The 27,618-nt window shown below is 34.6% G+C and overlaps 1 protein-coding gene across 21 annotated transcripts in view; it reads left to right on the top strand.

Moving 5' to 3' along the window:
• The window catches only part of LOC108713304 (protocadherin gamma-A4), a 203,329-nt gene that overhangs the window by 85,003 nt on the left and 90,708 nt on the right, over nucleotides 1-27,618 (top strand). For 2 of the 21 annotated variants that reach the window (XM_041588800.1, XM_041588794.1), the window contains exon 1: nucleotides 1,180-3,738. The exons of 15 other annotated variants lie outside the window; for them this stretch is intronic. In XM_041588800.1, the coding sequence (XP_041444734.1) occupies nucleotides 1,324-3,738 (2,415 nt within the window). In that variant the 5' untranslated portion in view covers nucleotides 1,180-1,323. Of the gene's footprint in view, nucleotides 1-1,179; nucleotides 3,739-13,324; nucleotides 15,892-18,888; nucleotides 21,655-24,745; nucleotides 27,318-27,618 lie in introns of those variants that run through there. 4 more of the 21 variants (XM_041588792.1, XM_041588787.1, XM_041588796.1 and 1 more) reach the window with 3 other exon arrangements.

Raw genomic sequence — 27,618 nt, 5'->3', positions numbered from 1 at the left:
AAGGTTTTGGGTGTATTATTTAAAAAGTTGCATATGCTAAAATGAAACCAGAATTTACAATGAAAAAAAATAAGCCAAAAGACCTGACAAAGTCCATTCAAGTGTTTGGCCCGAAAGTCCAGTATACGTATAAACAATCATAGTTACTTGACTTTTTGTGACCACTACTCTGATTTTTAAACACTGAAGGGTTGTAAAAAAAAAGTGTGGATTTGTATCCCCTGTATTATAGTATAAATAAATGTATAGTACTGATTGATTTACATGACTCAATTTCCATGGTTCAGCTTGGGAATGGTGTCAGGTTTTGTATTATTTTCCCCTCCTCCGTGTGTGCATAGAGGAGGGGAAATTGCTGGCATATCTGTAATGTAATCATGTTTTATATTAGGTGAGAAAGGTCTAATAGCATACAATAACTAGTTTCGAGGAAGCAGATCCGCAGTCACAGGGGAGCCCAGGCAGCAGGGTCAGCTTCCTCTGTTGACGTTCTTGCCCCTTAAAATTTGTGCACCCTGCTGTGAACGATCTGCATGTGTGAGGGGTGTGGGTAAGTTACAGGGAAGGGTGGTGAAGGGGCAGGTGGGTAGGCTGTGCTGGGCTCCTCTGGAGATTTTCTTTGGGATGGCTGTGCCGCTTTACTGGAATTTTGCGTAATGGCAAATAATTTGGCAAATGTATTGAAGGCTATGGGTTACACATTTTTTTGATGTGCAGTACTTTTTTCACTTATTGGAGTCTATGCCCGGCTTTTTTGTGGCCAAAACCTGGTGAAAAATGTTTAACTTTCCTTATGCCTTTAACCCTTGACACATCGTGTAACCTTAACGTCAAGGTTACTTGGTTCTGTAAGTCTAATTTTTATTATTTCTTGTCAATACTTGTTATCATTAACAGTTCCATATTAGTAGTGCTGTAGTATAAGTATTCTTTTACTTAACTGTAGATATTATAGATCACAGTGCTTTATTTTCAACATTAATGTTCTAAAGTAATAAATTTCTAAGATGTCTTTATTATTGCCAAACTATGCTCAATATTACAATTTAGATTTTTTGCAAAGTATTATCTGCAGTTCCACATTTGTGCCTCAGAGCGCCGCTGTTCACTTATATTAAGAAACCTTGGAGATCCATTGGCACTGCCAGAAAACATACAGTGCAAGTTTGCAAAGAGGAATCACAATCATTTTAGATTCTCATACAAAGGATTCATCTGCTGGTGGTGACATTCTTAGGGAGAAGATTTTACCTGGTTTGTTTATTTCTAATTGGATTACAAGTACAGCAGGAATTTTCTGTTTTGATATTTCTTTTGCAAAGAATGGCTGAGAGGATTGTCCAGCAAACACAAAGATTTAAAGCTTTCATGTGGCAAGTAATTTTTTCATTCCTATTTTCCTGTTTTTCTCATTCGGCCTCTGCACAGCTTCATTATTCCATTTTTGAAGAAATGCAAAAAGGCTCAACAATAGGGAATATAGTAAATGATCTTGGATTAAATAGTAAGGGAATTGCAGCTAGAAAGCTCAGAATTGTTTCTCAGCTCTCTGAGACATATTTTACTGTTAATCTTGGAAATGGGGATTTAAATGTTGCAGACAGGATAGACAGAGAAGCTTTGTGTGGGGCAACAGAGGAATGTTTTCTAACCTTTGATGCTGTGATTGAGAATCCGCTAAATATTTTTCATGTTAAGATTGAAATAAAGGATACAAATGATAATCCACCAAGATTCGTTTATGAGACAGTTGATTTAGAAATTAGTGAATCTACCTTACCTGGAATACATTTTGTTATAAGAAATGCAGAAGATCCAGATGTGGGCATAAATTCATTTTTGACCTATAAACTCAGTGCCAACAAGCATTTTGTTTTGGGAGAGAAAAGGAGCACTGATGGCCGAACATTTCCAGAGCTGATTTTGGAGACAAGTTTAGATCGAGAAACACAAAGCAACCATGAACTGATATTAACAGCATCTGATGGTGGAAATCCTGTGCAGACAGGTACAACTCTAGTAAAGATTACTGTGACTGATATCAATGACAATTTTCCAATATTCACACGAGAAATATACAAAGTGAATATACATGAAAACATCCCCATAAATTCTACAGTTCTTAATATTAACGCAAGTGATAAAGATGAAGGTGTCAATGCACAAATCACATACTCTTTTAGCACAACTGCAAATAATGTGCTCCGTATATTCTCTATTAATCCAAAAACTGGAGAAATTACAACAAAAGGAAATGTAGATTTTGAGGAAGCAAAATATTATGATATTTCTGTACAAGCCCAGGATGGAGGTAGCTTAGCTTCCCATGCCAAAGTCTTAATACAAATTTTAGATGAAAATGACAATGCTCCAGAAGTATCGGTTACCTCAATAACTACCCCAATCTCTGAGGATTCTCCAACTGGCACTGTGGTAGCATTGATTAAACTACGTGATCTGGATTCTGGAGAAAATGGGGAGGTTGATTGTGAAATAATAGGTGTTATGCCTTTTAAATTATTGTCTTCATCTGGAAACTTCTACAAAATCATTACAACAAACTCACTGGACAGAGAGAAAACTCTGCATTATAATATTACCATTAAAGCTACAGACAAAGGCTCTCCACCACTTTCTTATCTGAAAACTATCAGACTGGATGTATTAGATATTAATGACAATCCACCCCAGTTCCAAAAATCCAACAATGTTGCTTATGTAACAGAAAATAATCAACCAGGAGCATCAATATACAGTATCCAAGCAATAGATAAGGACACTGAAGAAAATGGTAAAGTTTTCTATTCAATTATTAACAAAAACACAGAAGAGTTTTCTTCAATCTCCTATATTTCTATTAACTCTCTAACAGGGGTTATTTACGCATTGCAGTCATTCGATTATGAACAGGACAGAGAATTTCCAATCCAGATCATGGCCAAAGATAGTGGGTCACCATCTCTGAACAGTAGCACAATGGTGAGGGTTTGCATTGTTGACTTGAATGATAATTCACCAACAATACTCTACCCATCACCAGATGTTGGTGGTTCTGCATCATATGAGATGGTTCCTTTCTCCTCTGAACAAGGGTCCTTAGTGACTAAAGTGGTGGCAGTAGATGCTGACTCAGGTCACAATGCTTGGCTCTCTTATCATTTTTTGCAGGACTCGGAAACATCACATTTTATCATTGATCAATATACAGGAGAGATTAGAACATCTCGAGTTTTTCAAGAAAGAGATATTTTGAGACACAGAGTTGTGGTGATAGTAAAGGACAATGGGACACCCTCTCTCTCAGTCACTGTTACACTGACTCTTGTAGTTAGTGACAATTTTCAGCTTGTGCTTCCTGAAATCAGCAACAAATCTACAAAATCAGATTCTCAGTCAAACATGCAAATTTACTTAGTAATCACCATAGCATTGATCTCTTTTCTCTTCATGTTGACTGTCATGTCTGCAGTAATATCTAAATACAGAGAATCAAAAACTTTTACATCATTAAGCTCAATGGCCACATATCCCCAAATAGATCACAGTTTTATTCCTCAGTTTAATACTGGTTCTTTGCCACTGCCATACTCTTATGATGTCTGTGTAACTCTGGATCCAAGTGAAGGGAACTTTGCTCTTCTTAAACCTCATGACAATGTTCCAGTTGAAAATTTAATTGATGCTGACGATTCAGGAATTGGAAATGAAAGTGGAAAAGAAACTGCAAGCATCGGACAAGTGAGTTAGCATTTTTAGCATGATTTTTTAATTTCTTTCTACATTTTATATATTGTTAATGAAGACACTGTATGTTTTGAAGTTAGATAACATTATGCTGCTTTCAAAACTAGTATAACTCTTAATTTATTTAATGGGTAACAGAGTAGGTATCTAAAAATATTGTGTGTCATTAATATTGTGGGTTCATTTTATGTGGGTCATTAAAGGATGAGAAAGCTACTTATTGCTTATTTATATACAGTTTGTGAGAACAACGTCATCATGACATTGCTATCCACTTAACATTGGTTAAAACTGACTTTATTTGGAGATGTGTGAGATTGTTACATTTTTATAACTTAAAAACATATAAAACTAATTGCATGGACTTTTTGAACTTGTAACTTGTTTGGACAATGTATACAACTGTAAGAACACATAAGATCATTATTATAAAGCTTTGTATTGAAACTGCTTCCTCTTTGCCATGAATTCCAAATATAAAGGTTCTGGATGCAATATTTACATAAGTTTGTATGCCAAAATTGGCAACCAGAATTTATAACAAAATAAAAGATTTCAATAAACCTGACACTGAAGTGTATGGGAACAAAGTCAAGCTTGCCTAAAATAAGTAGAACAGAAAAATCGAACTTTTCCCCTTGCATTATATTTTATATTACATTTTACATATTTATAAATATGACCCCCTAGAATATAACTCATTGTTTGGTCTATGGTATACTGACAATTTATTTAAATGTATCCATTTATTTACAACAAATTAGGAGATGCTTCAGGTTTTTAAACTTTATTATATTTTTTTGCCTCCTTCAAGTATGCAACATGAATGTATGCTACATTTGCAGCTGAACCATGGTTTGTATGAGATGTGAAAGCAATCTAATAGCATATATATAGCAGTCCATATTTTATAGCCAATACATGATTAATGAACTGGTCCCATCCTTCTTTTTTTTTTTTTTTTTAATATTCTTTATTTTCAATTTTTAAAGCAGGGAGGGGGAAGGGTGAGGTTACAGAAATAAAAATGGGGGGAGGGTATTAGGAGGGGGAAGAGTAGGATGGTAAGAGGAAATATACAAATACAATATCCACGTCATCTTGAAGTTATATAAAACCATGGTGAAGGAAGCAATGTACATACAGAGATATATCGTAAAATCTTAAATATCATTTAGATTACAGTTTGCATAGTACACCGATCGCCTATAGAAATAGTGTTATGGAGGGTTCAAGTAACCCAGTGACCTTTAAACTTTATCATTTCGGACATATCTCAACCAAGGCCTCCAAATATCCCAGTATCGATCACTGTCATTTCTTGTGATATATGCTATTTCTTCTAATTTGCGGGTGTCTTCAACCTTTATTAACCATTCTGTAAATGTGGGAGGGTTAGGGGATTTCCAGTTACATGGGATTAAAGCTGGTCCCACTCTTCTTATTCTTATAATAGTTCCTCTATTTATGGCCAGTTCATTAAATGGAGCATAGGGTACCAAATTGGTGGGCTGACCTAAAGGCCTTATATCTTATAAATCTTATAAATGTTTTTTCTTATATTGAATAGCCCTTAACTTATGTTGCCAACAGGCCATCATGTGTCAAGGGTTAAAGGCTGCTCATGTTTTCTTGTATCTGTAAAGGTATTACAGATACAAGAAAAGGGAAGTTTACCTCTAAAAATCATGAAAAATATGCCTTATAGTTATTAGTTTATGGACTTCTGTGAATAAAACATATTTTATTCATAAAATAAAGCTTTTGATATTGCCTTTTAGTGCAGTAACTGCACTGTTTCAACTGTATAGCTTAATACATAGAATGTATTATATATAATACACCTAATACTAGAGAAGGGTTCGTTTTACTACGTAGTTCTTGCACAGAAAATATTATGGATTAGCAAATTGAAAGGATCAAAACAAATACCAATATGATTTATGTAGTGCTTATTCAACTTTATTATTTTACATAGTAAAGGGCTGTACTTTGTTGCCATATTTTGTTACTTATCAACATCCATACTCTAAAATAATTCAGTTCAAACTGTGCACAGTTTTCTAAAATATCTGCTGTTCACTAATAGAAAGAAACCTTGAATATCCATTGGTACTGCCAGAAAGCAGACATTGCGCAGATTTGCAAGGAAGGATCATAGTCATTTTAGATTCTGATACAAAGGATTCATCTGCTGGTGGTGATATTATTAGAAGTGTGTTTTATCTGTTTTGCCTTTAACTGGATTACAAATACAGCGAAAAAATTCTGTTTGGATATTTCTGATGCAAGGAATGGCTGAGAGGGTTGTCCAACAAACACAAAGATTTAAAGGGATCAGAAGGCAAGTAATGATTTCATTCTTATTTTCCTGTCTTTTTCATTCAGTTTGTGGACAGCTTCAATACTCCATTTTTGAAGAAATGCAAAAAGGCGCAACAATAGGAAATATAGCAAATGATCTTGGATTAAATATTAAGGAAATTGCAGCTAGAAAATTTAGAATTGATTCTCAGCTCTCTAAGACTAGGGATGTAGCGAACGTCGGAAAAAAAGTTCGCGAACATGTTCGCGAACGTCCGGACAAAAATGCGAACGGTTCGCGAACGTTGCGAACCCCATAGACTTCAATGGGAAGGCGAATTTTAAAAGCTAGAAAAGACATTTCTGGCCAGAAAAATGATTTTAAAGTTGTTTAAAGGGTGCAACGACCTGGACAGTGGCATGCCAGAGGGGGATCAAGGGCAAATATGTTTCTAAAAAATCCATTGTTGACACAGCGCTGCATTTTGTGCTGTAAAGGGCAGAAATCACACTACGTCACTCAGGTGGTGTTTCTGGAGACGGTATTATTATTGATATTTAGACAGAATGTGAAAAAACTCACACAGCTAGGTGGCAGTGGTTTGAAGAACAGATGCAGATGAGAGATCAGCAGCAGGACAGACAGCTGCCCACAGCAGCTACATACAGAGCACTGCAGTAGAAGGTAGATTACTAGCCAGCAAAGCTACCTAACCTGAAATGTCCCTCAAATCCCTGCAGAGTTCTGTCCCTACAATACAGAGCAGTATCAAGTAGATTACTAGCCAGCAAACTTACTATCAACTGTCCCTCAAATCACTAACAGCTCTCTCCCTACACTAGCTCTTGCAAACACACACAGGCAGAATGAAAAAACGCTGCAGGGCTTCAGTTTATATATGGAAGGGGAGTGGTCCAGGGGGTGTGGGGGTGGTCCAGGAGGGAGAGCTTCCTGATTGGCTGCCATGTATCTGCTGGTCTGGGGTGAGAGGTCAAAAAAAAGCGCCAGGTAAGGCGAACCCGAAATGGCGAACGTCGCGCGACGTTCGCGAACATTCGGCGAGCGCGAACAAGTTCGCCGGCGAACAGTCCGCGACATCCCTATCTAAGACATATTTCAGTGTTAACTCTGAAAATGGGAATTTAAATGTTGCAGACAGGATAGACAGAGAAGCTCTGTGTGGGGCAACAGAGGAATGTTTTCTAACCTTTGATGCTGTGATTGAGAATCCTCTTAATATTTTCCATGTTAGGATTGACATTAAGGATATAAATGATAATCCACCAAGATTTATTCAAGAGAAAACTGAGCTAGAAATTAGTGAAGCCACCTCACCAGGAACAAAATTTATTTTACAAAATGCAGAAGATATGGATTTGGGGATTCATTCTATCTTGACCTACAAACTCGGTGCTAATAAGCATTTTGCACTAGGGGAGAAAAAGGGCACTAATGGGAGAACATTTCCAGAACTGATTTTGCAGACAAGTTTAGATCGAGAAACACAAAGCAACCATGAGCTGATATTAACAGTGTCTGATAGTGGAATTCCTGTACAAACAGGTACAACTCTAATTATGATTACTGTGACTGATTTTAATGATAATGTGCCTATATTCACACAAGAAGTATACAAAGTGAATATACATGAAAATATTCCAATACATTCTACAGTTCTTCATGTTAACGCAAGTGATAAAGATGAAGGTGTCAATGCACAAATCACATACTCTTTTAGCACAACTGCAACGAATGTACTCCGTAAATTCACTATTAATTCCAAAACTGGAGAGATTACAACAAAAGGAAATGTGGATTTTGAGGAGGTAAAGTATTATGATATTTCTGTACAAGCTCAGGATGGTGGTGGCCTAGTTTCCCATACTAAAGTCTTAATTCAAATTATGGATGAAAATGACAATGCACCACATATATCAGTTTCCTCAATAACCAACCCTATCTCTGAGGATTCTCCAACTGGCACTGTAGTAGCATTAATTAAAGCACACGATTTGGATTCGGGAGAAAATGGGGAGGTTGACTGTGAAATAATTGTTGTTATGCCTTTTAAATTATTGTCTTCATTTGGAAACTTCTACAAAATCATTACAACAAGCTCTCTGGACAGAGAAAAAACTCCTCATCATAATATCACCATTCAGGCTAAAGACAAAGGCTCTCCACCACTTTCTTCTCTGAAAACTATCAGACTGGATGTATTAGATATCAATGACAATCCACCTGAATTTGAAAAATCCAGTTATGTTGCCTATGTAACAGAAAACAATCAACCAGGAGCTTCAATATACAGTATCCAAGCAATAGATAAAGACACTGAAGAAAATGGTAAAGTTGTCTATTCCATTACTAATAACAAAACAGAAGAGTTTCTTTCAATCTCTTATATTTCTATTAACCCTGCAACTGGGGTTATTTATGCTTTGCAGTCATTTGATTATGAACAGGACAGAGAATTTCATATTCAAATCATGGCCAAGGACAATGGGTCACCATCACTGAACAAGAGTGCAATTGTAAGGATTTGCATTGTTGACCTGAATGATAATTCACCTACAATTCTCTACCCCTCACTAGATGTGGGTGGTTCTTCAGTTTTTGATATGGTTCCTTTCTCCTCTGAACAAGGCTCTTTAGTGACCAAAGTGGTGGCAGTGGATGCTGACTCAGGTCATAATGCTTGGCTCACTTATCATTTTTTACATGACTCAGAAACATCACATTTTGCAATTGATCAATATACAGGAGAGATAAGAACATCTCGAGTTTTTCAAGAAAGAGACATTTTGAGGCACAAAGTAGTGGTGCTAGTAAAGGACAATGGGACACCCTCTCTCTCAGCCACTGTTACACTGACTCTTGTAGTTTCTGATAATTTTCAGCATGTGATTCCTGAAGTTAGTAATCAATCCAGGAATTCTCAGTCAAATGTTCAAATTTACTTGGTAATTGCCATAGCATTGATCTCTTTTCTCTTCATGTTGACTGTGATGTTGGGTGTCATATCTAAATACAGAGAATCAAAAATGGCTACGTCATTAAGCTCAATGGCCACTTATCCCCAAATAGATCACAATTTTATTCCTAAATTTAATATTGGTACTTTGCCACTGCCATACTCATATGATGTCTGTGTAACTCTTGATCCAAGTGAAAGAAACTTTCCCTCTCCCTCTCATAACAATGTACCAGTTGAAAATTTAATTGATGCCGATGATGCGGATGTTGGAATTGAAAGTGTTAAAGGCACTGCTCCTACTGGTGAAATTCTTCAGGTGAGTTACTAGGTTCTATCTTTTGTGTGTATTTATGTGTGTGAAGTTAGTAGGCAAGTCTACAGTTTGAATATCTACCATCTCTGTGGTTGAACCAATCTAAAACAATAACAAGTGTTATATTTTCCTACAGTTATTCACAACACAATAGTTGTACCTGTTGGTCCTTCTTTGTGACCTGTACTTATTTTACCTCTTTTAACTAAGCAAACTTCTCAGAATTATATAATAAATAAATCACTCGAATGGTAATATCTTGGAAGTCTTCAAACTCAAACGTCTAGCTCAAAAGTCTTCTAAATAACTTTTTATTAGTTCTGTAGGCTGTGTATATAGAATCCCTTACCCAACTTAAAGCTTCAGGACATTCCGATACAAAACTTATTGTTATACATTCTTATACATAATATACATATTATAAACATATACATAATATAGGGAGTCATGTAGCCCATACTGGAAAGAAAAGATACAGTATTTGAATGGTCTAAGAAGTTCCATGACTATATAATGGCACAAAAGTAAATATTTTTATACAGATTGTCTAACTGCAAGCCAATTTTCTTACATACGTGTATAGAAGGGCAGCGTATTTTATTGTAATTAACAAGTTTCAATGACGTATGTGATAGGTGACAATAGTAGCATCAATTAAAATATCAGTTTACACTGGCATAAACATTGTTTATAAGGATATACTTTATATTGATTACATTAGTAAACATCATTACAACTCAATGATTTAATTATTGAACAAGTGAAGTGCTGAGATGTGCCTCCATTAACAGTGATAGTAAGTATTGTTTCAGCATAAACACAGTATTTATTTTTTTTACAAATGAACAAAATAAATTATCGCTCAGACATTGATTTTGAAATATAGTTTTTGACTAATTAACTTTATTTTGTATTTTTGATTAGCATTGCTATGCATTGCTATGCATTATATTTAAGGAATTTTAGATTTTAGTTTGGACATAAGTATGTTTATATACTGTACAGGAATATTATGCTATATTAAGTTAGCTGAACTGGCATAATGTGGAAAAATAAATGACTATGACAAAAATTGACTGTAGTGGGATTCAGAGGTTTTTTTGTGGGTCTCCATGAGTTATGAGTTATGTTTTCATATATAATTTAAGTATTAACCCTATGCACCATCTTGATTGGGGTTGTGTTTAATGTTATGTCAACATGACATGTGCACCAATCACCATATAATTTTATAACTGTATTCAGGCTTATCCCATGTCCCTCCTTGAACTCATTTTTAAATAATTGTTTGTTGTATTAGGCATACTGGTTTAAAGAACTAGAGGGTCACATAGTATCAAGTGTTTGCTCTAGTATAATATACATTTCATAACGGAAGGTATAATTTACTGGTCTTTTCTATGAAACCCATTTTCTTTCAGTCATAACCTGGAGCAAATAGTGTACCATTTATACTGTACATATCACCCATTCTTTTAAAAGTAACTAGAAGAATCAAAATGGGCTTTTGAATATACAGTTACTTCCTAATGAAAATGTGCTTGATTGTACGACATTAGTGCCACTAAGGATAATATTTTAGAAGAATAATGTTCACTCAGTAGGACTGATGTGAACCTTGACCAGCACATTTTTTTCATTCTTTAGAATGTAAAGCAGCAGCCAACAAATAAAGTTATTTTGAATTCCAGGCTTTCACTCAATGGAACTGGGGCATTCAATATGTACTATATCCAGTATCAATTATTACTACTATGCTTCAGATAGATTAGGCAGGACTTCATTGTATAGGAAATGTAAATACCCACACGTGCCCTGAAGAACCATGGTGGCAGTATGTATAAACTGAAGCCACTTTACCTTGTATCTAAAATTCTACATATTATTATCAATAACAAACAAAAACTAACATAAGTCTTGTTTATTCAGTTCATGTTCACTACATGCATATATGATTCCTTTAAATTGTTATAAAAGTAAAATAATATTCCAAAAAAGAATGCATATGCAAAAGAGAACATGCCATCCTTGAGTTCAGTCATATACTTGCCCCAAACTACTCATGTTTTACAAGTGGCTTATTCTTTTAACATACTGTAGGTCTTGTTCATGCTTTTTGTGATCAGACACCATCTATTACAGCCTGTATTTAATGTATAACTTGGTTAAAATACTCAACCAACTGTAGTTCCACAAATCCCAGGCAGCAAGAATTTTCTGATTTCACCCTGATTTCTTGCATCAAAAGCTCAATCCAGCCTTAAAAGTGACAGACTTTCTCTGCAGCACTGGATCTGATCAACTTTCCAGTAGAAACAATACTTTCTTTATAGCAGCAATTCTAACATGCTTGGGCAGATATTACACTATAAGATGATTAGTAAGATAAATAGAGAAGTTTTTGTAGGAAACTTCTAAGGCATCTTCTAAGGTGCAAAATATTTACAATGGCAATATATGTTGTTTCTGCTATGCCACAGCAGTATGTATTGTGTATATACATTTTGGGGCAGATTTATCTAGGGTCAAATTTCGAGTTTATGGGAGTTTCTAAATACTCCCATTAACTCGAAATTTGAAAAAAAAAGACCAATCAAAATGTATATAAAAATTAAATTTGGGTGAATAGGATTGACCTGCAAAATCGAATAGAATTTGAATCGAATTCTAACCGAATTTGATTCGAGTATTTTCACACAAAAAACAAAAACTTTTTTTTTCAGATGTCCACCAAACAACTCCAAATAGATTGTAGGTGGTCCCCCATAGGCTAAAACACCAATTCCGCAGGTTTTAGGTGGCGTATAGTTGAATTTGAATTCAGATTTTTAAAGGAATATGATAAATTTTGAAATTCAAATTTCGATTTTTTTTTTAACTCAAATTGAATTTGGACTATTCCCTAGTCGAATTACACTAAAATAAGCTTGAAATTCGAATTCAGAAATTTTAATTATGACCCTTGATAAATCTGCCCCTTAGTATTTCATTATATATTCTACATTTAGAATATATATTTCTGCCAATGGTGCAGTACAGACAAAATCTCCTGTTTGTGATAATGCATTAGAAAGAAGTATATAATAGCTATATGTAAAACAATCTACATCCAGGACTTACACGTTTATGTATTACTGTAATAAAATGGCATTCAAATTGTTCAGCTACCTCAGATTTGAATATTATACTATATTCTCCCCATATTAATATATTTATATATATATTGTTATTAAGTAATCTTGTATATATTTACACGTCTATTGGCATTATACTCTGTATTATTCATGCTGGTACCTAATTTGTGTCACAGTACTTCCTTGGTATACATCATATTGCACCTCAGTTCCACTGAGAACAAGACCTTAGCAGGAGATGAACTCTTAGCATCCACAGATAATTATGGAACTTATTGGGACACCACAGGTATAGAGATATATCTAAATCAGGATTACTGTAGCCTCATTTTTACGTATTATTGATGAGAGACTTATTTTTGCAAATTGTATATATTGAGCTGAAGCTATGATTATTCTCTAAATTTACTGCAGAGACTTGCTGAATTCAGGGCTGAATAATATTAAAAAAATACTATATATATATATATATATATATATATATATATATATATATATATATATATATATATATATATATATATGACATTGTTACATTATTATTAATACAAAAAAGTTAATAATTTGTTGTATATACATTAAAGTGAAAATGATATTAAAAATATGATATAGAGAACATATATAATAAAATTAAAGAGTATATTTGGCAAGCTTTAAACAGTAGTAATTAGTTATTCTAAGGAATAAGTACAAACATGTATAACATAGTTTAGTTATTTTTTCTAGGATACTTATACATACATGCAGTTCCATATTTGCGCCTCAGAGCGCCGCTGTTCACTAATATTCAGAAACCTTGGAGAACCATTGGCACTGCCATGAAGCAGACATTGTGCAGAATTGCAAGGAGAGATCAAATCAGTCCAGATTCTCATCCGAAGCATACCTCTGCATTTGGTCTCATAAAGGAGATTTTGCATGTTTTTGTTTTTTTTTCAAATTGGATTACAAACACAGAAAGAAGATCCATTTGGGATTATTTCTGTTACAAAGAATAACTGAGATGAAGATCCAGAAAACACAGACATTCAAAGGATTCAGATGGCAAGTAATGTTTTCATTCCTATTTTCCTGCCTATGTCAGTTAGTTTCTGGGCAGCTTCAATATTCAATTTTTGAAGAAATGCAAAAAGGCTCATTGATAGGAAATCTAGCAAATGATCTTGAGTTAAATGTTCAGGCAATTCTAATAAGAAAACTCAGAATTGTTTCACGCCTATCAGAGAAATATTTCAAAGTAAATCTTGGAAATGGAAATTTAATTGTTGCAGACAGGATAGACAGAGAGGATCTGTGTGGAACAACTGAAGAATGTTTTCTTACTTTTGATGCTGTAATTGAGAACCCCCTAAATGCATTTCATATTAGGGTTGATATAAAGGACATAAATGATAATCCACCAAGATTCATATATGAGACAGTTGATTTAGAAATTAGTGAATCCACCTCACCTGGGGTACGTTTTGTTCTAAGTAACGCAGAAGATCTGGATCTGGGAATAAATTCTCTTTTGACTTATAAACTCAGTGCCAATAAGAATTTCATTCTGGGAGAGAAAAGTAGCACTGATGGAAGAACATTTCCAGAATTGATTTTGGAGACAAGTTTAGATCGTGAAAAGCAAAGCCAACATGAGCTGATATTAACAGTGTCTGATGGTGGAAATCCTGTGCAAACAGGTACAACTCTAATTAAGATTACTGTGACAGATTTTAATGACAATTTTCCTGTATTCGCACGAGAAGTATACAAAGTAGACATACAGGAAAACATTCCAATCAATTCAACAGTTCTTCATGTTGATGCAAATGATAAGGATGAAGGTATCAATGCACAAATCACATACTCTTTTAGCACCACTGCAACTAATGTGCACCGCATCTTCGCTATAAATCCAAAAAATGGTGCAATTACAACTAAAGGAAATGTGGATTTTGAGGAGGCAAAACAATATGATTTTTCTGTACAAGCTGAGGATGGTGGTGGCCTTCTTGCCCATGCCAAAGTCTTAATACAAATTATAGATGAAAATGACAATGCCCCTCAGATATTTTTTACCTCAATAACTACCTTAATCCCAGAAGATTCCACACCTGGCACTGTGGTAGCATTAATAGAAGCACATGATCTAGACTCTGGGGAAAATGGGGAGGTTAACTGTCAAATTATTGGCATGGTACCTTTTAACTTGCTATCATCATCTGGAAACTTTTACAAAATTGTTACAAACCAAATCTTGGACAGAGAAAAAAACTCACATTATAATATCACCATTCAAGTTACAGACAAAGGTTCTCCTGCCCTTTCATTTCAGAAAACTACTAGATTGGATGTTTCAGATATAAATGACAATCCACCTTTATTTGAAAAATCAACATATATTACCTATGTGCCAGAAAATAATCAACCCGGAGCTTCAATATACAGCATTCAAGCAATAGATAAGGACAGTAAAGAAAATTCTAAAATGATCTATTCCATAATAAGCAACAATACTGAGGAGCTTCCTTTGTTCTCTTATATTTCAATCAACCCAGAAACTGGAGTTATTTATGCACAGAGATCATTGGATTATGAACAAGACAGAGAATTTCAAATCCAAATAATGGCCAAGGATAGTGGTTCACCATCTCTGAACAGCAGCACACTTGTAAGAATTTGTGTTGTTGACAAGAATGATAATTCGCCGACCATTCTTTACCCATCACCAGATGTAGGTGGTTCTTCAGTGTATGAGATGGTTCCTTTCTCCTCTGAACAAGGTTCTTTAGTGACTAAAGTGGTGGCAGTGGATGCTGACTCAGGCCATAATGCTTGGCTCACTTATTACTTCATGCAAGACTCAGGAACATCACATTTTATTGTTGACCAATATACAGGAGAGATCAGAACATCTCGAGTTTTTCAAGAAAAAGATGTTTTGAGGCACAGAGTAGTAGTTATGGTAAAGGACAATGGGACACCGTCTCTCTCAGCTACTGTTACATTGACTTTTATTGTTGCTGATAATTTTCAACATGTGATTCCTGAAATGACTAACCAATCCAGGAAATTGGAATCTCGGTCAAACATGCAAATTTACTTGGTGATTGCCATAGCATTGATCTCTTTTCTATTTATGTTGACTGTGCTGTCTGCTGTCATATCTAAATACAGGGAATCAAAATCTCCAACATCAATCAGTTCACTGAGCACATACCCCCAGATTGATCACAGGTTTTTACCTAAATTTAATACTGGTACTTTGCCATTTCCATACTCCTATGATGTCTGTGTCACATTAGATCCAAGTGAAAGAGACTTTGCTTTTCTTAAACCTCAGAACAATGTCCCAGTTGAAAGTTTAATTGATGCTGATGATTCAGGTATTAGAAATGAAAGCATAAACGGAAATGTTCCTGCTGCTGACATTATGCTGGTGAGTTTTTGCCTTAATATGCTGTTTTAGTGAGTTAATATTAGAAACTCTTTCTAGGACTGTATGGAAAATAATGCACAATATAGTAGTTTTACCTTCTGTGACCTCTTTACCTCAAGTGCTATTTTTACTAAAGCAAGTTACTATCAGTGTTTCTACTCTATGAAGATATTTTTGACCATAGATCATCTTTACTATACTTAGATTTTTACATAACTTGCATGTTTCTGATGTTCTTTGTGGCTAGAATGTTTTAACCAACTACATTATACAGAGTAGTGAGGTATGTTGGTACAGTGTTTAAGAGCTATTGTTATTATAAAGCCTAATATACGTAATAATGTAACCAGAACATTGTAACTAGAATTTTGCCAATATTATCAGAACCAATGAAAATTGGTTGAAAGGTGCAATAACTTTAATTTCAATGGAATACGAAAGTGTTTAATACCTGGTAAAAAAATAATATATATATATATATATACTGTAATAGGAAATTTAGTTTTCACATGAGTGGTAAAATATTTTATGAATGAGATTTACATATTACTTTCTTTTTCCTTACTAAAATCTGCAAAGTATATCTAGCTGGGATAAAGGCAGAATGAAATTAAAAGAAATCCTTTTACATAAGAGCTATATAAGGTACCCAGTGTTGCCTGCGTAACTTCATAACTTTGATTTTTTTAACAAATTATTATGTTGTAAAATGTTTTTACTGTAAAACAGGTAAGCAATATTACTGTGAAACAGCAAAAATAGAATCCCTTTTCTCGCTCACAGTAGATTACTTCAATTATAATAATTTATTATGGATTGATTAATTAATTAGAATATATTAATAGAGGTTTTTTAATTGTTTTACAAAATAGTAAAATTAATTATATCAAAATATCAAATTTCATATATATATATACACACATCAATTAATGATAAATTAATTCATCATTTCACATCGCATACCAAAAAATTAATTTGTGTTATCTGATACGGCATTTGAATACGTTGTCTTTTATGTTAAAAATTTACGACTAGTGGAGATATTGGAGCTTTAGTTCTTTATGCAATAAATCTAAATTGAGCAAGTAAATGTTTCTGCTCCATACGTGTCCGCTTTATCTGTTGTTGGCAGCTACATAGCTTGTTAGTGAAATGTTACGTTGTTAGAGTTCATGTCCGATTTTTTGTTGTAAATTATTTAGTTGAAAGATAAAGTTGAAACAGTGTATTACGGAGCTTTGCAATTTTAACCAGCAATTTCTGTCCTTCAGCTCCTTGCTCCTCCTGGTTTAAACAATTGTGAGTTTGAATTTAAATCCGTTTTTATATCCACATGCAAACATCAATAGCTGGAGTATACTTTACCACCACAACATTATGGCAAATGTTTTTCCCACAGCGGCTGTAAACTGGAACTCTCATGCCGGTCCGTCCACTGTAATATCGGATCTTTAGCGAATCTCCCAATAATGGGGTTCTCTTACTCCATTTTTGCCAGCATACATTCGGATTGGCAAGAGCGCTCACATTTCTCACACCCTAACTGTTTTAGTTTGCAATGGGTCATTGCTTCAGCTGTCAGATGCTGGACAAGGGCTCATAGCTCATTGGTATTAAAGAATGCATTTATATTGCCTTAAATGATTTTAGGATAACTCCTACACTTAGTAGGAGGACTATAATTCCACTTTTACCTTTCAATAAATAACTTAAGTTCTCTATCAGGATCTTTTAAATACTTGGTGCAACAGAACTAAAAGGGCTGGAGAATTTACTGCTGCAGAGAGCAATTTGTATTCAGAGCTTACACTGTGTTCTTTAAGGCACTAGTATCTTGATTTTATATCGTTCAACCTATTGGAACAAAAAAAAGTAAACTTTTCCCCCTTCTTTAATTTGCCAACATAAATCTAAATTAATTTTAATGTGTCTGTGGCTTTATGCTATTTTATTCACATTTTTCTGATAATCTACAAAATGTTCCTTGTGTCTCAGTTAAATGATCAGTCAGATTCAATTCAGTGAGAAACATTTTTCTCACTGAATTGAATCTGGCCCAATAACTGCTAGAAGTCTTCTTATTACCCAACCTTGATACCGTTAGCTTCCAATACTGTATGCAAAAGTTTGATAACTATGAAACCTGCATCATTTAGAATGGGAACTTATTTATGCCAAAACTGTACCTGAAATACTGAAGTGTGTGCCACATGTTGCCTCAGCGCCACTGAGATGTGAATACCCAAAACTTAACTGCAACAAATTTTAAGTATGAGAATTGCAAGTACTATACTCCTTGTGCCTTCTTGGTGTTCAAGTGCTGCTTTGTGTACCTGCAGAGCCAGTAACAGTAGATGGTTTGGAAGCTACTAAATATGGACTTGGTTCTTTATAATTTCAAAGACGTTATACATGGTATCTGAACTGTGAAACATTATGGGCTAATGTAATAAGAGGAGCCTCTATTTCTTCTAACAAGAAGAAACAACCATTCAGCATGGAGCAGTTTATTTTTCATGTCTGCTATTTAAAAGCAAACATCTCATTGATTTCTGCTGGTTACAAATCCTGGACCATACTTTGCTCCTTCTTTTTCTTTAACCCCAAAATCTTTTATACTTAAAAACTTAAATAAACGGATGGATTATTGCAAATGTTTAATTGTACCTTTTGCATCCATTACTTTAGACTTTTTTTTACATTTTCTAAAACTCTAAATGCAACATGTGTTTACTTTTTAACCAGTATAGCTAGTAACTGATGAAAATGTTTTTTTCCCTACATAATGTTCCAAATGATTGGGGCTGTAAATTTAGCATGCGGCATATGACATTTTTAAAAGATAGCAATAACTTGAATATTGCATGTGTTTTTCCTGTTCCTCTCTTTGAGGTGATATGGTTTTATATTAATAATAGTGTGTAATAGTTCACCCTCTTCATACAGGATTTTTAACAAATGACTATTTCTCATTTTACATTTATTAGAAAATATTAAAAACAAAACCATGTATGCAAGACCTGTACTAATATCAAGTCTGATCACCATATATAATATTGCATAGGTATATCTCTTGTAAATATTATCTGCAGTTCCACATTTGTGCCTCAGAGCGCCGCTGTTCACTAATATTAAGAAACCTTGGAGAACCATTGGCACTGCCAGAAAGCAGACATTGTTCAGATTTGCAAAGAAGGATCACAACCATTTTAGCTTCTCATACAGAAGATACATCTGCTTTTGGTTTCCCAGGGGTGGATTTTCCTATTTTTCTGTTTACAACTGGATTACAACTATAACAAGAGTTTATTTGGGATATCTTTTACACAAAGGAAGGCTAAGATGAAAATCCAGCAATCACAGATATGCAAAGGATTCAGACAAGGATGGCAAGTAATAATTTCATTGTTATTTTTGTGCCTATGTCATTCAGTTTCTGCTCAGCTTCACTACTCAATTTCTGAAGAAATGCAAAAAGGCTCATTGATAGGAAATTTAGCAAATGATCTTGGATTAAATGTTAAGGAAATTGCAGCTAGAAAACTCAGAATTGTTTCACGTCTGTCAGAGAAATATTTTAAAGTAAATCTTGGAGATGGAAATTTGATTGCTGCAGACAGAATAGACAGAGAGGCTCTGTGTGGGGCAGCAGAAGAATGTTTTCTAACCTTTGATGCTGTGATTGAGAACCCTTTAAATATGTTCCATGTTAGAATTGACATTAAGGATACAAATGATAATGCACCAAGATTTGCTCATGAGAAAACTGAATTAGAAATTAGTGAACAAACACCACCAGGTACAAGATTTGCTTTGCAGAATGCAGAAGATCTCGATTTGGGAATAAATTCACTTTTGACCTATAGACTAAGTACCAATAACTATTTTACACTGGGTGAGAAATCAAGCTCTGATGGCAGAAAATTTCCAGAATTGATTTTGGAGACAAGTTTAGATCGGGAAACACAAAGCTACCATGAGCTGATATTAACAGCGACTGATGGTGGAAATCCTGTGCAAACAGGTACAACTCTAATTATGATTACTGTGACTGATATCAATGACAATTTACCTGTATTCACACAAGGAATATACAAAGTGAATATACATGAAAACATTCCAGTAAATTCTACAGTTCTCCATGTTAATGCAAGTGATAAAGATGAAGGTGTCAACGCGCAAATCACATTTTCTTTTAGCACTACTGCAACTAATGTGCTCCGTATGTTTGCAATTAATCAAAAAAATGGACAAATTACAACTAAAGGAAATGTGGATTTTGAGAAAGCAAAATATTATGATATTTCTGTACAAGCTCAGGATGGCGGTGGCCAAATGTCCCATGCCAAAGTTTTAGTAGAAATTATAGATGAAAATGATAATGTTCCTGATATATCTGTTACCTCAATAACTACCCCAATCTCTGAGGATTCAGCTCCTGGCACTGTGGTAGCATTAATAGAAGCACATGATCTAGACTCTGGAGAAAATGGGGAGGTTGATTGTCAAATCATTGGTGTGGTACCATTTAAACTAATGTTATCATCTGGAAACTTCTACAAAATTGTTACTACAAGCACCTTAGATAGAGAAAAACATTCACATTATAATATTACTATTAAAGCTACAGATAAGGGTTCACCTCCCCTTTCTTTTCAGAAAACCATCAGATTGGATGTTTTGGATATAAATGACAATCCACCTATATTTGAAAAATTAACATATATAGCATATGTATCCGAAAATAATCAACCAGGAGCCTCAATTTACAGTATCCAAGCAATAGATAAGGACATCGAGGAAAATGGAAAAGTTCTCTATTCTATTATCACCAGCAAAACAGAGGAGATGCCTTCAACAGCTTATATTTCCATTAACCCAGTAACTGGGGTTATTTACGCACAACGTTCATTTGATTATGAACAGGACAGAGAATTTCAAATACAAATCATGGCAAAAGACAATGGGTATCCTTCTCTAAATAGCAGTGCAATAGTGAGAATTTGTGTTGTTGACCAGAATGATAATTCACCAACTATTCTCTACCCATCACCAGATGTTGGAGGTTCTGCAGCATATGAGATGGTTCCTTTCTCCTCTGAACAAGGTTCTTTAGTGACTAAAGTGGTGGCAGTAGATGCTGACTCAGGTCACAATGCTTGGCTTTCTTATACATTTTTGCAGGATTCAGAAACAGCACATTTTATCATTGATCAATATACAGGAGAGATCAGAATATCTCGAGTTTTTCAAGAAAGAGATGTTTTGAGACACAAATTTGTGGTGATAGTAAAGGACAATGGGACACCCTCTCTCTCAGCCACTGTTACACTGACTCTTGTAGTTGCTGATAATTTTCAGCTTTTGCTTCCTGAAATTAGTAACCAACCCATAAAATCAGACTCCCAGTCAAAAATGCAGATTTACTTGGTGATCGCCATAGCATTGATCTCTTTTCTTTTTATGTTGACTCTGATGTTTGCGGTCATATCTAAATGCAGGGAATCAAAATCTCCAACATCAATTAGTTCACTGAACACATACCCTCAGATTGATCAAAGGTTTCTACCTACATTTAATACTGGTACTCTGCCATTTCAATACTCTTATGATGTCTGTGTAACGCTAGATCCAAGTGAAAGAGACTTTGCTTTTCTTAAACCTCCTAACAATGTTCCAGTGGGAAGTTTAATTGATGCTGATGATTCGGGTATTGTAAATGAAAGCTTAATGGGAAATGTTCCTGCTGCTGACATTGTGCCGGTGAGTCATTGTCTTCTTATTAGTGAGTGAATGTTTGTATAATAAGTAATGCCCAGTATTACATATGATTGCTCATAAACAATTCAATTAATTACTATTACATGAATGCTCCTCCTAGGACTATATACTTCCATAAAGGCATAAAAATATAACATAGTCGTTTTATCTATTGTGACCTCTTCAGCTCAGCCATGCTTCAATAGCTACTTTTATTAGTCAGGGTTACTAAATCGGGGTTTCATCAGTCTTATGCGTCATTAGTAGATATCTGCAATAAGTTCCTGTTGCTGTCACTAGAGAGCACAGCCCCAAGCATGCTACTTTGCAATGGGTCATTGCCTCAGCTATCAGATGCTGGAGGACACTAGGGCTTATACAAGCTCATAAATGGTAGTAAAAAAATATATTGCAAAGTGCCAAATTCTACAAGAATCTTTAAGGATTCTTGCAGAAAACCTACACTTGAAAGAATCTATTAAATTTAAATGGCAATAAATAGCATGTGTATTTATATATTTTTAATGAATGAAAGGCTAGAACATGGTAATTATTTAATAATTCGCATTCTATATTCCTGACTTTTTTTTTACATATTATGCTCTAAATGCAACATGCGTTGTGTTAACACAGGTTTAGTTTATGTAGGTATCGCTTATTCTTACTGTTAAACCTACAGTTAAACCATGAGTACAGCTACAGTGACATACAGGTATATGAAACATTTACAGATTTATGTAGTTTAAATGACACATATAATTTGAGGGACATGTTTACTTTTCTAGATGTACATCTATAATAGATGGAATATTTTTTTTTCTCTACATAAAATGCCACGAGTATCTCATATAAAATGCACAGGAATGTAAATTCAATGTAAGTTAACTTCTTATAATTGCAAATATTTTGTGAATGCAGCAGATTTGTAGCTTGGCATACAAAACTTTGAAAAGCGCAATAATTTGCATGTTCAACTCCAACTTCGATCAACTCCGACATTAAAAAAAGTTTAAAAAAAATTAGGCCAGGCAAAAATCCGATAACTTCAGAGCTTTGCTTGAAAAGTATGAATTTTTTGTACTTTTCTGCAAATTCTATGAATTTTTCTGACTTTTCTGACTTTTTGGTCCAAAATCTCTGAAATTATTGGATAACGGTACAGACAGCAGCGCAAACACTGGGACCTACCCCACTGACTTATACAGGACTTCGAGAGCTTTGAAATGCCGGATTTTCAGAGTTGGACTTTTAAGACCATCAGGCTTTAATAAAAGAATGCATTTATATTGCCTTAAATGGTTTTAGGAGAACTCCTACACTTAGTAGGAGGACTTTAATTTGACTTTTACCTTTCAATAAATAACGTATGTTCTCTACCAGGATCTTTAAAATACTTGATGCAGAAGAACTAAAAGAGCAAGAGAATTTACTGTTGCAGAGAGCAATTTGTATCCAGAGCTTACACTGTTTTCTTTAAGGCACTAGTATCTTGATTTTACATCTTTCAACCTATTAGAACAAAAATATTTGAAACTCCCCCCCCCCTTCTATAATTTGCCAACATAAATCTAAATTAATTTTACTGGATCTGTGGCTTTATGCTATTTGATTGACATTTTTCTGATAATCCACAAAATGTTCCTTGTGTCTTAGTCAAATAATCAGCCAGATTCAATTCAGTGAGAAAAATTTATCTCAAGGCTTATCACATGAAAACTCATGGATAGATTTAATTAGAGGAAGAAAAAATGTTCTCCAAATTCAGTTTCCATTCTTTCCCATAGACTTCAATTGGGTTTTCATGTGATAAACCATTCTGAATTGAAATTCATCGAATCTTGACCCATGAGTTTTCACGTAATAAACCTTTTTCACATTGAATCGAATCTGGCCTAATAACTGCTAGAAGTCTTCTTATTACCCAACCTTGATACCCTTAGCTTCCAATACTGTATAAAAAAGTATAACTATGAAACCTGCATCATTTAGAATGGGAACTTATTTATGCCAAAACTTTACCTGAAGTACTGAAGTGTGTGCCACATGTTCATTCAGAGCCACTGAGATGTGTCTGAATAACCAAAACCAAAATGCAACACATTTTAAGTGTGAGAATTGCAAGTACTATACTCCTTGTGACTACTTGGTGTTATAAAGTTCTCCTTTGTATACCTACAGAGCCAGGAATAGTAGATGGATTGCAAGCTACTAAACATGGACTTGGTTCTTTATAATTTTAAAGATTTTATACATGGTATCTGAACTGTGAAAAATGATGGGCTAATGTAATAAGAGGAGCCTTTGTTTCTTCTAAACCAAAACAACCATTCAGCAAGGAGCAGTTTAATTTTCATGTCTACTATTTAAAAGCAAGCATCTGTTTGATTTCTGTTGGTTACAAAACCTGGACCATATTTTGCACCTTCTTTTTCATTAACCCCCAAATCTTTTATATTGTAGTTTAAAAACTTCAACAACAACTTAAATAAGCAGATGGACTGGAATATGTCAATCGTTGAATTAAACTTTTTGCATTCATTACTCTTGAATTTTTTCTACATTTTCTAAAGCTCTAAATGTAACATGTGTTTACTATTTAACCAGTATGATTTTGGAATAGCGTATTTTTACTGGTACTGTGGTACTCGTTAAACATCCAGAATAGCTGTATGTACAAATTGTTATAGTTCAGTAACTGATGAAAATATTTTTTCTCTAGATAATGTTCCAAAAGATTGGGGCTGTAAATTTAGAATGCAGTATATCGGCATATGACATTTTTTAAAAATATCGCGTGCATTTTTCCTGTTGCTCTCTAAGAGGTGATGTGTTTTATATTAATAATGCTGTGTAATAGTTCACCCTCTTCATACAGGATTTGTAACACATTACTATTTCTACATTTTACATTCATTAAAAAATATATAAAAAACATATATGCAAGACCTGTACTAATATCAAGTCTGATCACCATATATAATATTGCATAGGTATATCTCCTGTATATATTATCTGCAGTTCCACATTTGAGCCTCAGAGCGCCGCTGTTCACTAATATTAAGAAACCTTGAAGATCCATTGGCACTGTCAGAAAGCAGACATTGTTCAGATTTGCAAAGAAGGATCAAAACCATTTTAGCTTCTCATACAGAAGATACATCTGTTTTTGGTTTCCCAGGAGGTGGATTTTTCCTATTTTGTTTAAGAGTTTATTTGGGATATCTTTCACACAAAGGAAGGCTAAGATGAAAATCCAGCAATCACAGACATGCAAAGGATTCAGACAAAGATGGCAAGTAATATTTTCATTGCTATTTTCCTGCCTATGTCATTCAGTCTCTGCTCAGCTTCACTACTCGATTTCTGAAGAAATGCAAAAAGGCTCATTGATAGGAAATTTAGCAAATGATCTTGGATTAAATGTTAAGGAAATTGCAGCTAGAAAACTCAGAATTGTTTCACGTCTGTCAGAGAAATATTTCAAAGTAAATCTTGGAGATGGGAATTTGAATGTTGCAGACAGGATAGACAGAGAGGCTCTGTGTGGGGCAACAGAAGAATGTTTTCTAACCTTTGATGCTGTGATTGAGAATCCTTTAAATATGTTCCATGTTAGAATTGACATTAAGGATACAAATGATAATGCACCAAGATTTGCTCACAAGAAAACTGAATTAGAAATTAGTGAGCACACATCACCAGGTACAAGATTTGCTTTGCAGAATGCAGAAGATCTCGATTTAGGAATAAAATCACTTTTGACCTATAGACTAAGTACCAATAACTATTTTACACTGGGTGAGAAATCAAGCTCTGATGGCAGAAAATTTCCAGAATTGATTTTGGAGACAAGTTTAGATCGGGAAACACAAAGCAACCATGAGCTGATATTAACAGCGTCTGATGGTGGAAATCCTGTGCAAACAGGTACAACTCTCATTAAGATTTCTGTTACTGATTTCAATGACAACTTTCCTGTATTCACACAAGAAATATACAAAGTTAATATATATGAAAACATCCCAATAAATTCTACAGTTCTACATGTTAATGCAAGTGATAAAGATGATGGTGTCAATGCGCAAATCACATATTCTTTTAGCACTACTGCAACTAATGTGCTCCGTATGTTTGCAATTAACCAAAAAAATGGAGAAATTACAACTAAGGGAAATGTGGATTTTGAGGAAGCAAAATATTATGATATTTCTGTACAAGCTCAGGATGGTGGTGGCCAAATGTCCCATGCCAAAGTTTTAGTAGAAATTATAGATGAAAATGACAATGCTCCTGATATATCTGTTACCTCAATAATTACCCCAATCTCTGAAGACTCTCCAACTGGCACTGTGGTAGCATTAATAGAAACACATGATCTAGACTCTGGAGAAAATGGGGAGGTTGACTGTCAAATCATTGGTGTGGTACCATTTAAACTTCTGTCATCATCTGGAAATTTCTACAAAATTGTTACTACAAGCACCTTAGATAGAGAAAAACATTCACATTACAATATTACTATTCAAGCTACAGATAAGGGTTCTCCTCCCCTTTCTTTTCCGAAAACCATTCGATTGGATGTTTTAGATATAAATGACAATCCACCTCTATTTGAAAAGTTATCATATATTGAATATATATCGGAAAATAATCAACCAGGAGCCTCAATTTACAGTATCCAAGCAGTAGATAAGGACACTGAAGAAAATGGAAAAGTTCTCTATTCTATTATCACCAGCAATACAGAGGAGATGCCTTCAACAGCTTATATTTCCATGAACCCAGTAACTGGGGTTATTTACGCACAACGTTCATTTGATTATGAACAGGACAGAGAATTTCAAATACAAATCATGGCAAAGGACAATGGGTATCCTTCTCTAAATAGCAGTGCAATAGTGAGAATTTGTGTTGTTGACCAGAATGACAATTCACCAACTATTCTCTACCCATCACCAGATGTTGGAGGTTCTGCAGCATATGAGATGGTTCCTTTCTCTTCTGAACAAGGTTCTTTAGTGATTAAAGTGGTGGCAGTGGATGCTGACTCAGGTCACAATGCTTGGCTTTCTTATAATTTTTTGCAGGATTCAGAAACATCACATTTTATCATTGATCAATATACAGGAGAGATCAGAACATCTCGAGTTTTTCAAGAAAGAGATGTTTTGAGACACAAATTTGCGGTGATAGTAAAGGACAATGGGACACCCTCTCTTTCAGCCACTGTTACACTGACTCTTGTAGTTGCTGATAATTTTCAGCTTGTGCTTCCTGAAATTAGTAACCAACCCATAAAATCAGATTCCCAGTCAAACATGCAGATTTACTTGGTGATCGCCATAGCATTGATCTCTTTTCTTTTTATGTTGACTCTGATGTTTGCTGTCATATCTAAATGCAGGGAATCAAAATCTCCAACATCAATTAGTTCACTGAACACATACCCTCAGATTGATCAGAGGTTTCTACGTACATTTAATACTGGTACTCTGCCATTTCAATACTCCTATGATGTCTGTGTAACGCTAGATCCAAGTGAAAGAGACTTTGCTTTTCTTAAAACTCCTAACAATGTTCCAGTGGGAAGTTTAATTGATGCTGATGATTCGGGTATTGGAAATGAAAGTTTAAGGGGAAATGTTCCTGCCGCTGACATTGTGCCGGTGAGTCATTGTCTTCTTTTTAGCAATTAAATGTTTGTATAATAAGTAATGCCCAGTATTACTTATGATTGCTCATAAACAATTTAATTTTACAATTGTGTGATTCTATTACATGAATGCTCCTCCTAGGACTATATACTTCCAAAAAGGGGATAAAATAAAACATAGTATTTTTACCTATCGTGACCTCTTCACCTCAGCCACTCTTCAATAGCAACTTTTATTAATCAGAGTTTCGTGAGTCTTATGTGTCATTAGTAGATATCTGCAATAAGTTCCTGTTGCTGTCAATAGACAGCAC

The sequence above is a fragment of the Xenopus laevis genome, chromosome 3S, assembly GCF_017654675.1.
Source record: "Xenopus laevis strain J_2021 chromosome 3S, Xenopus_laevis_v10.1, whole genome shotgun sequence".
NCBI classification, from domain to species: Eukaryota; Metazoa; Chordata; class Amphibia; order Anura; family Pipidae; genus Xenopus; species Xenopus laevis.
Note: the sequence above shows the minus strand (reverse complement) of the source record. Positions and strands in the feature narration are given on the sequence as shown.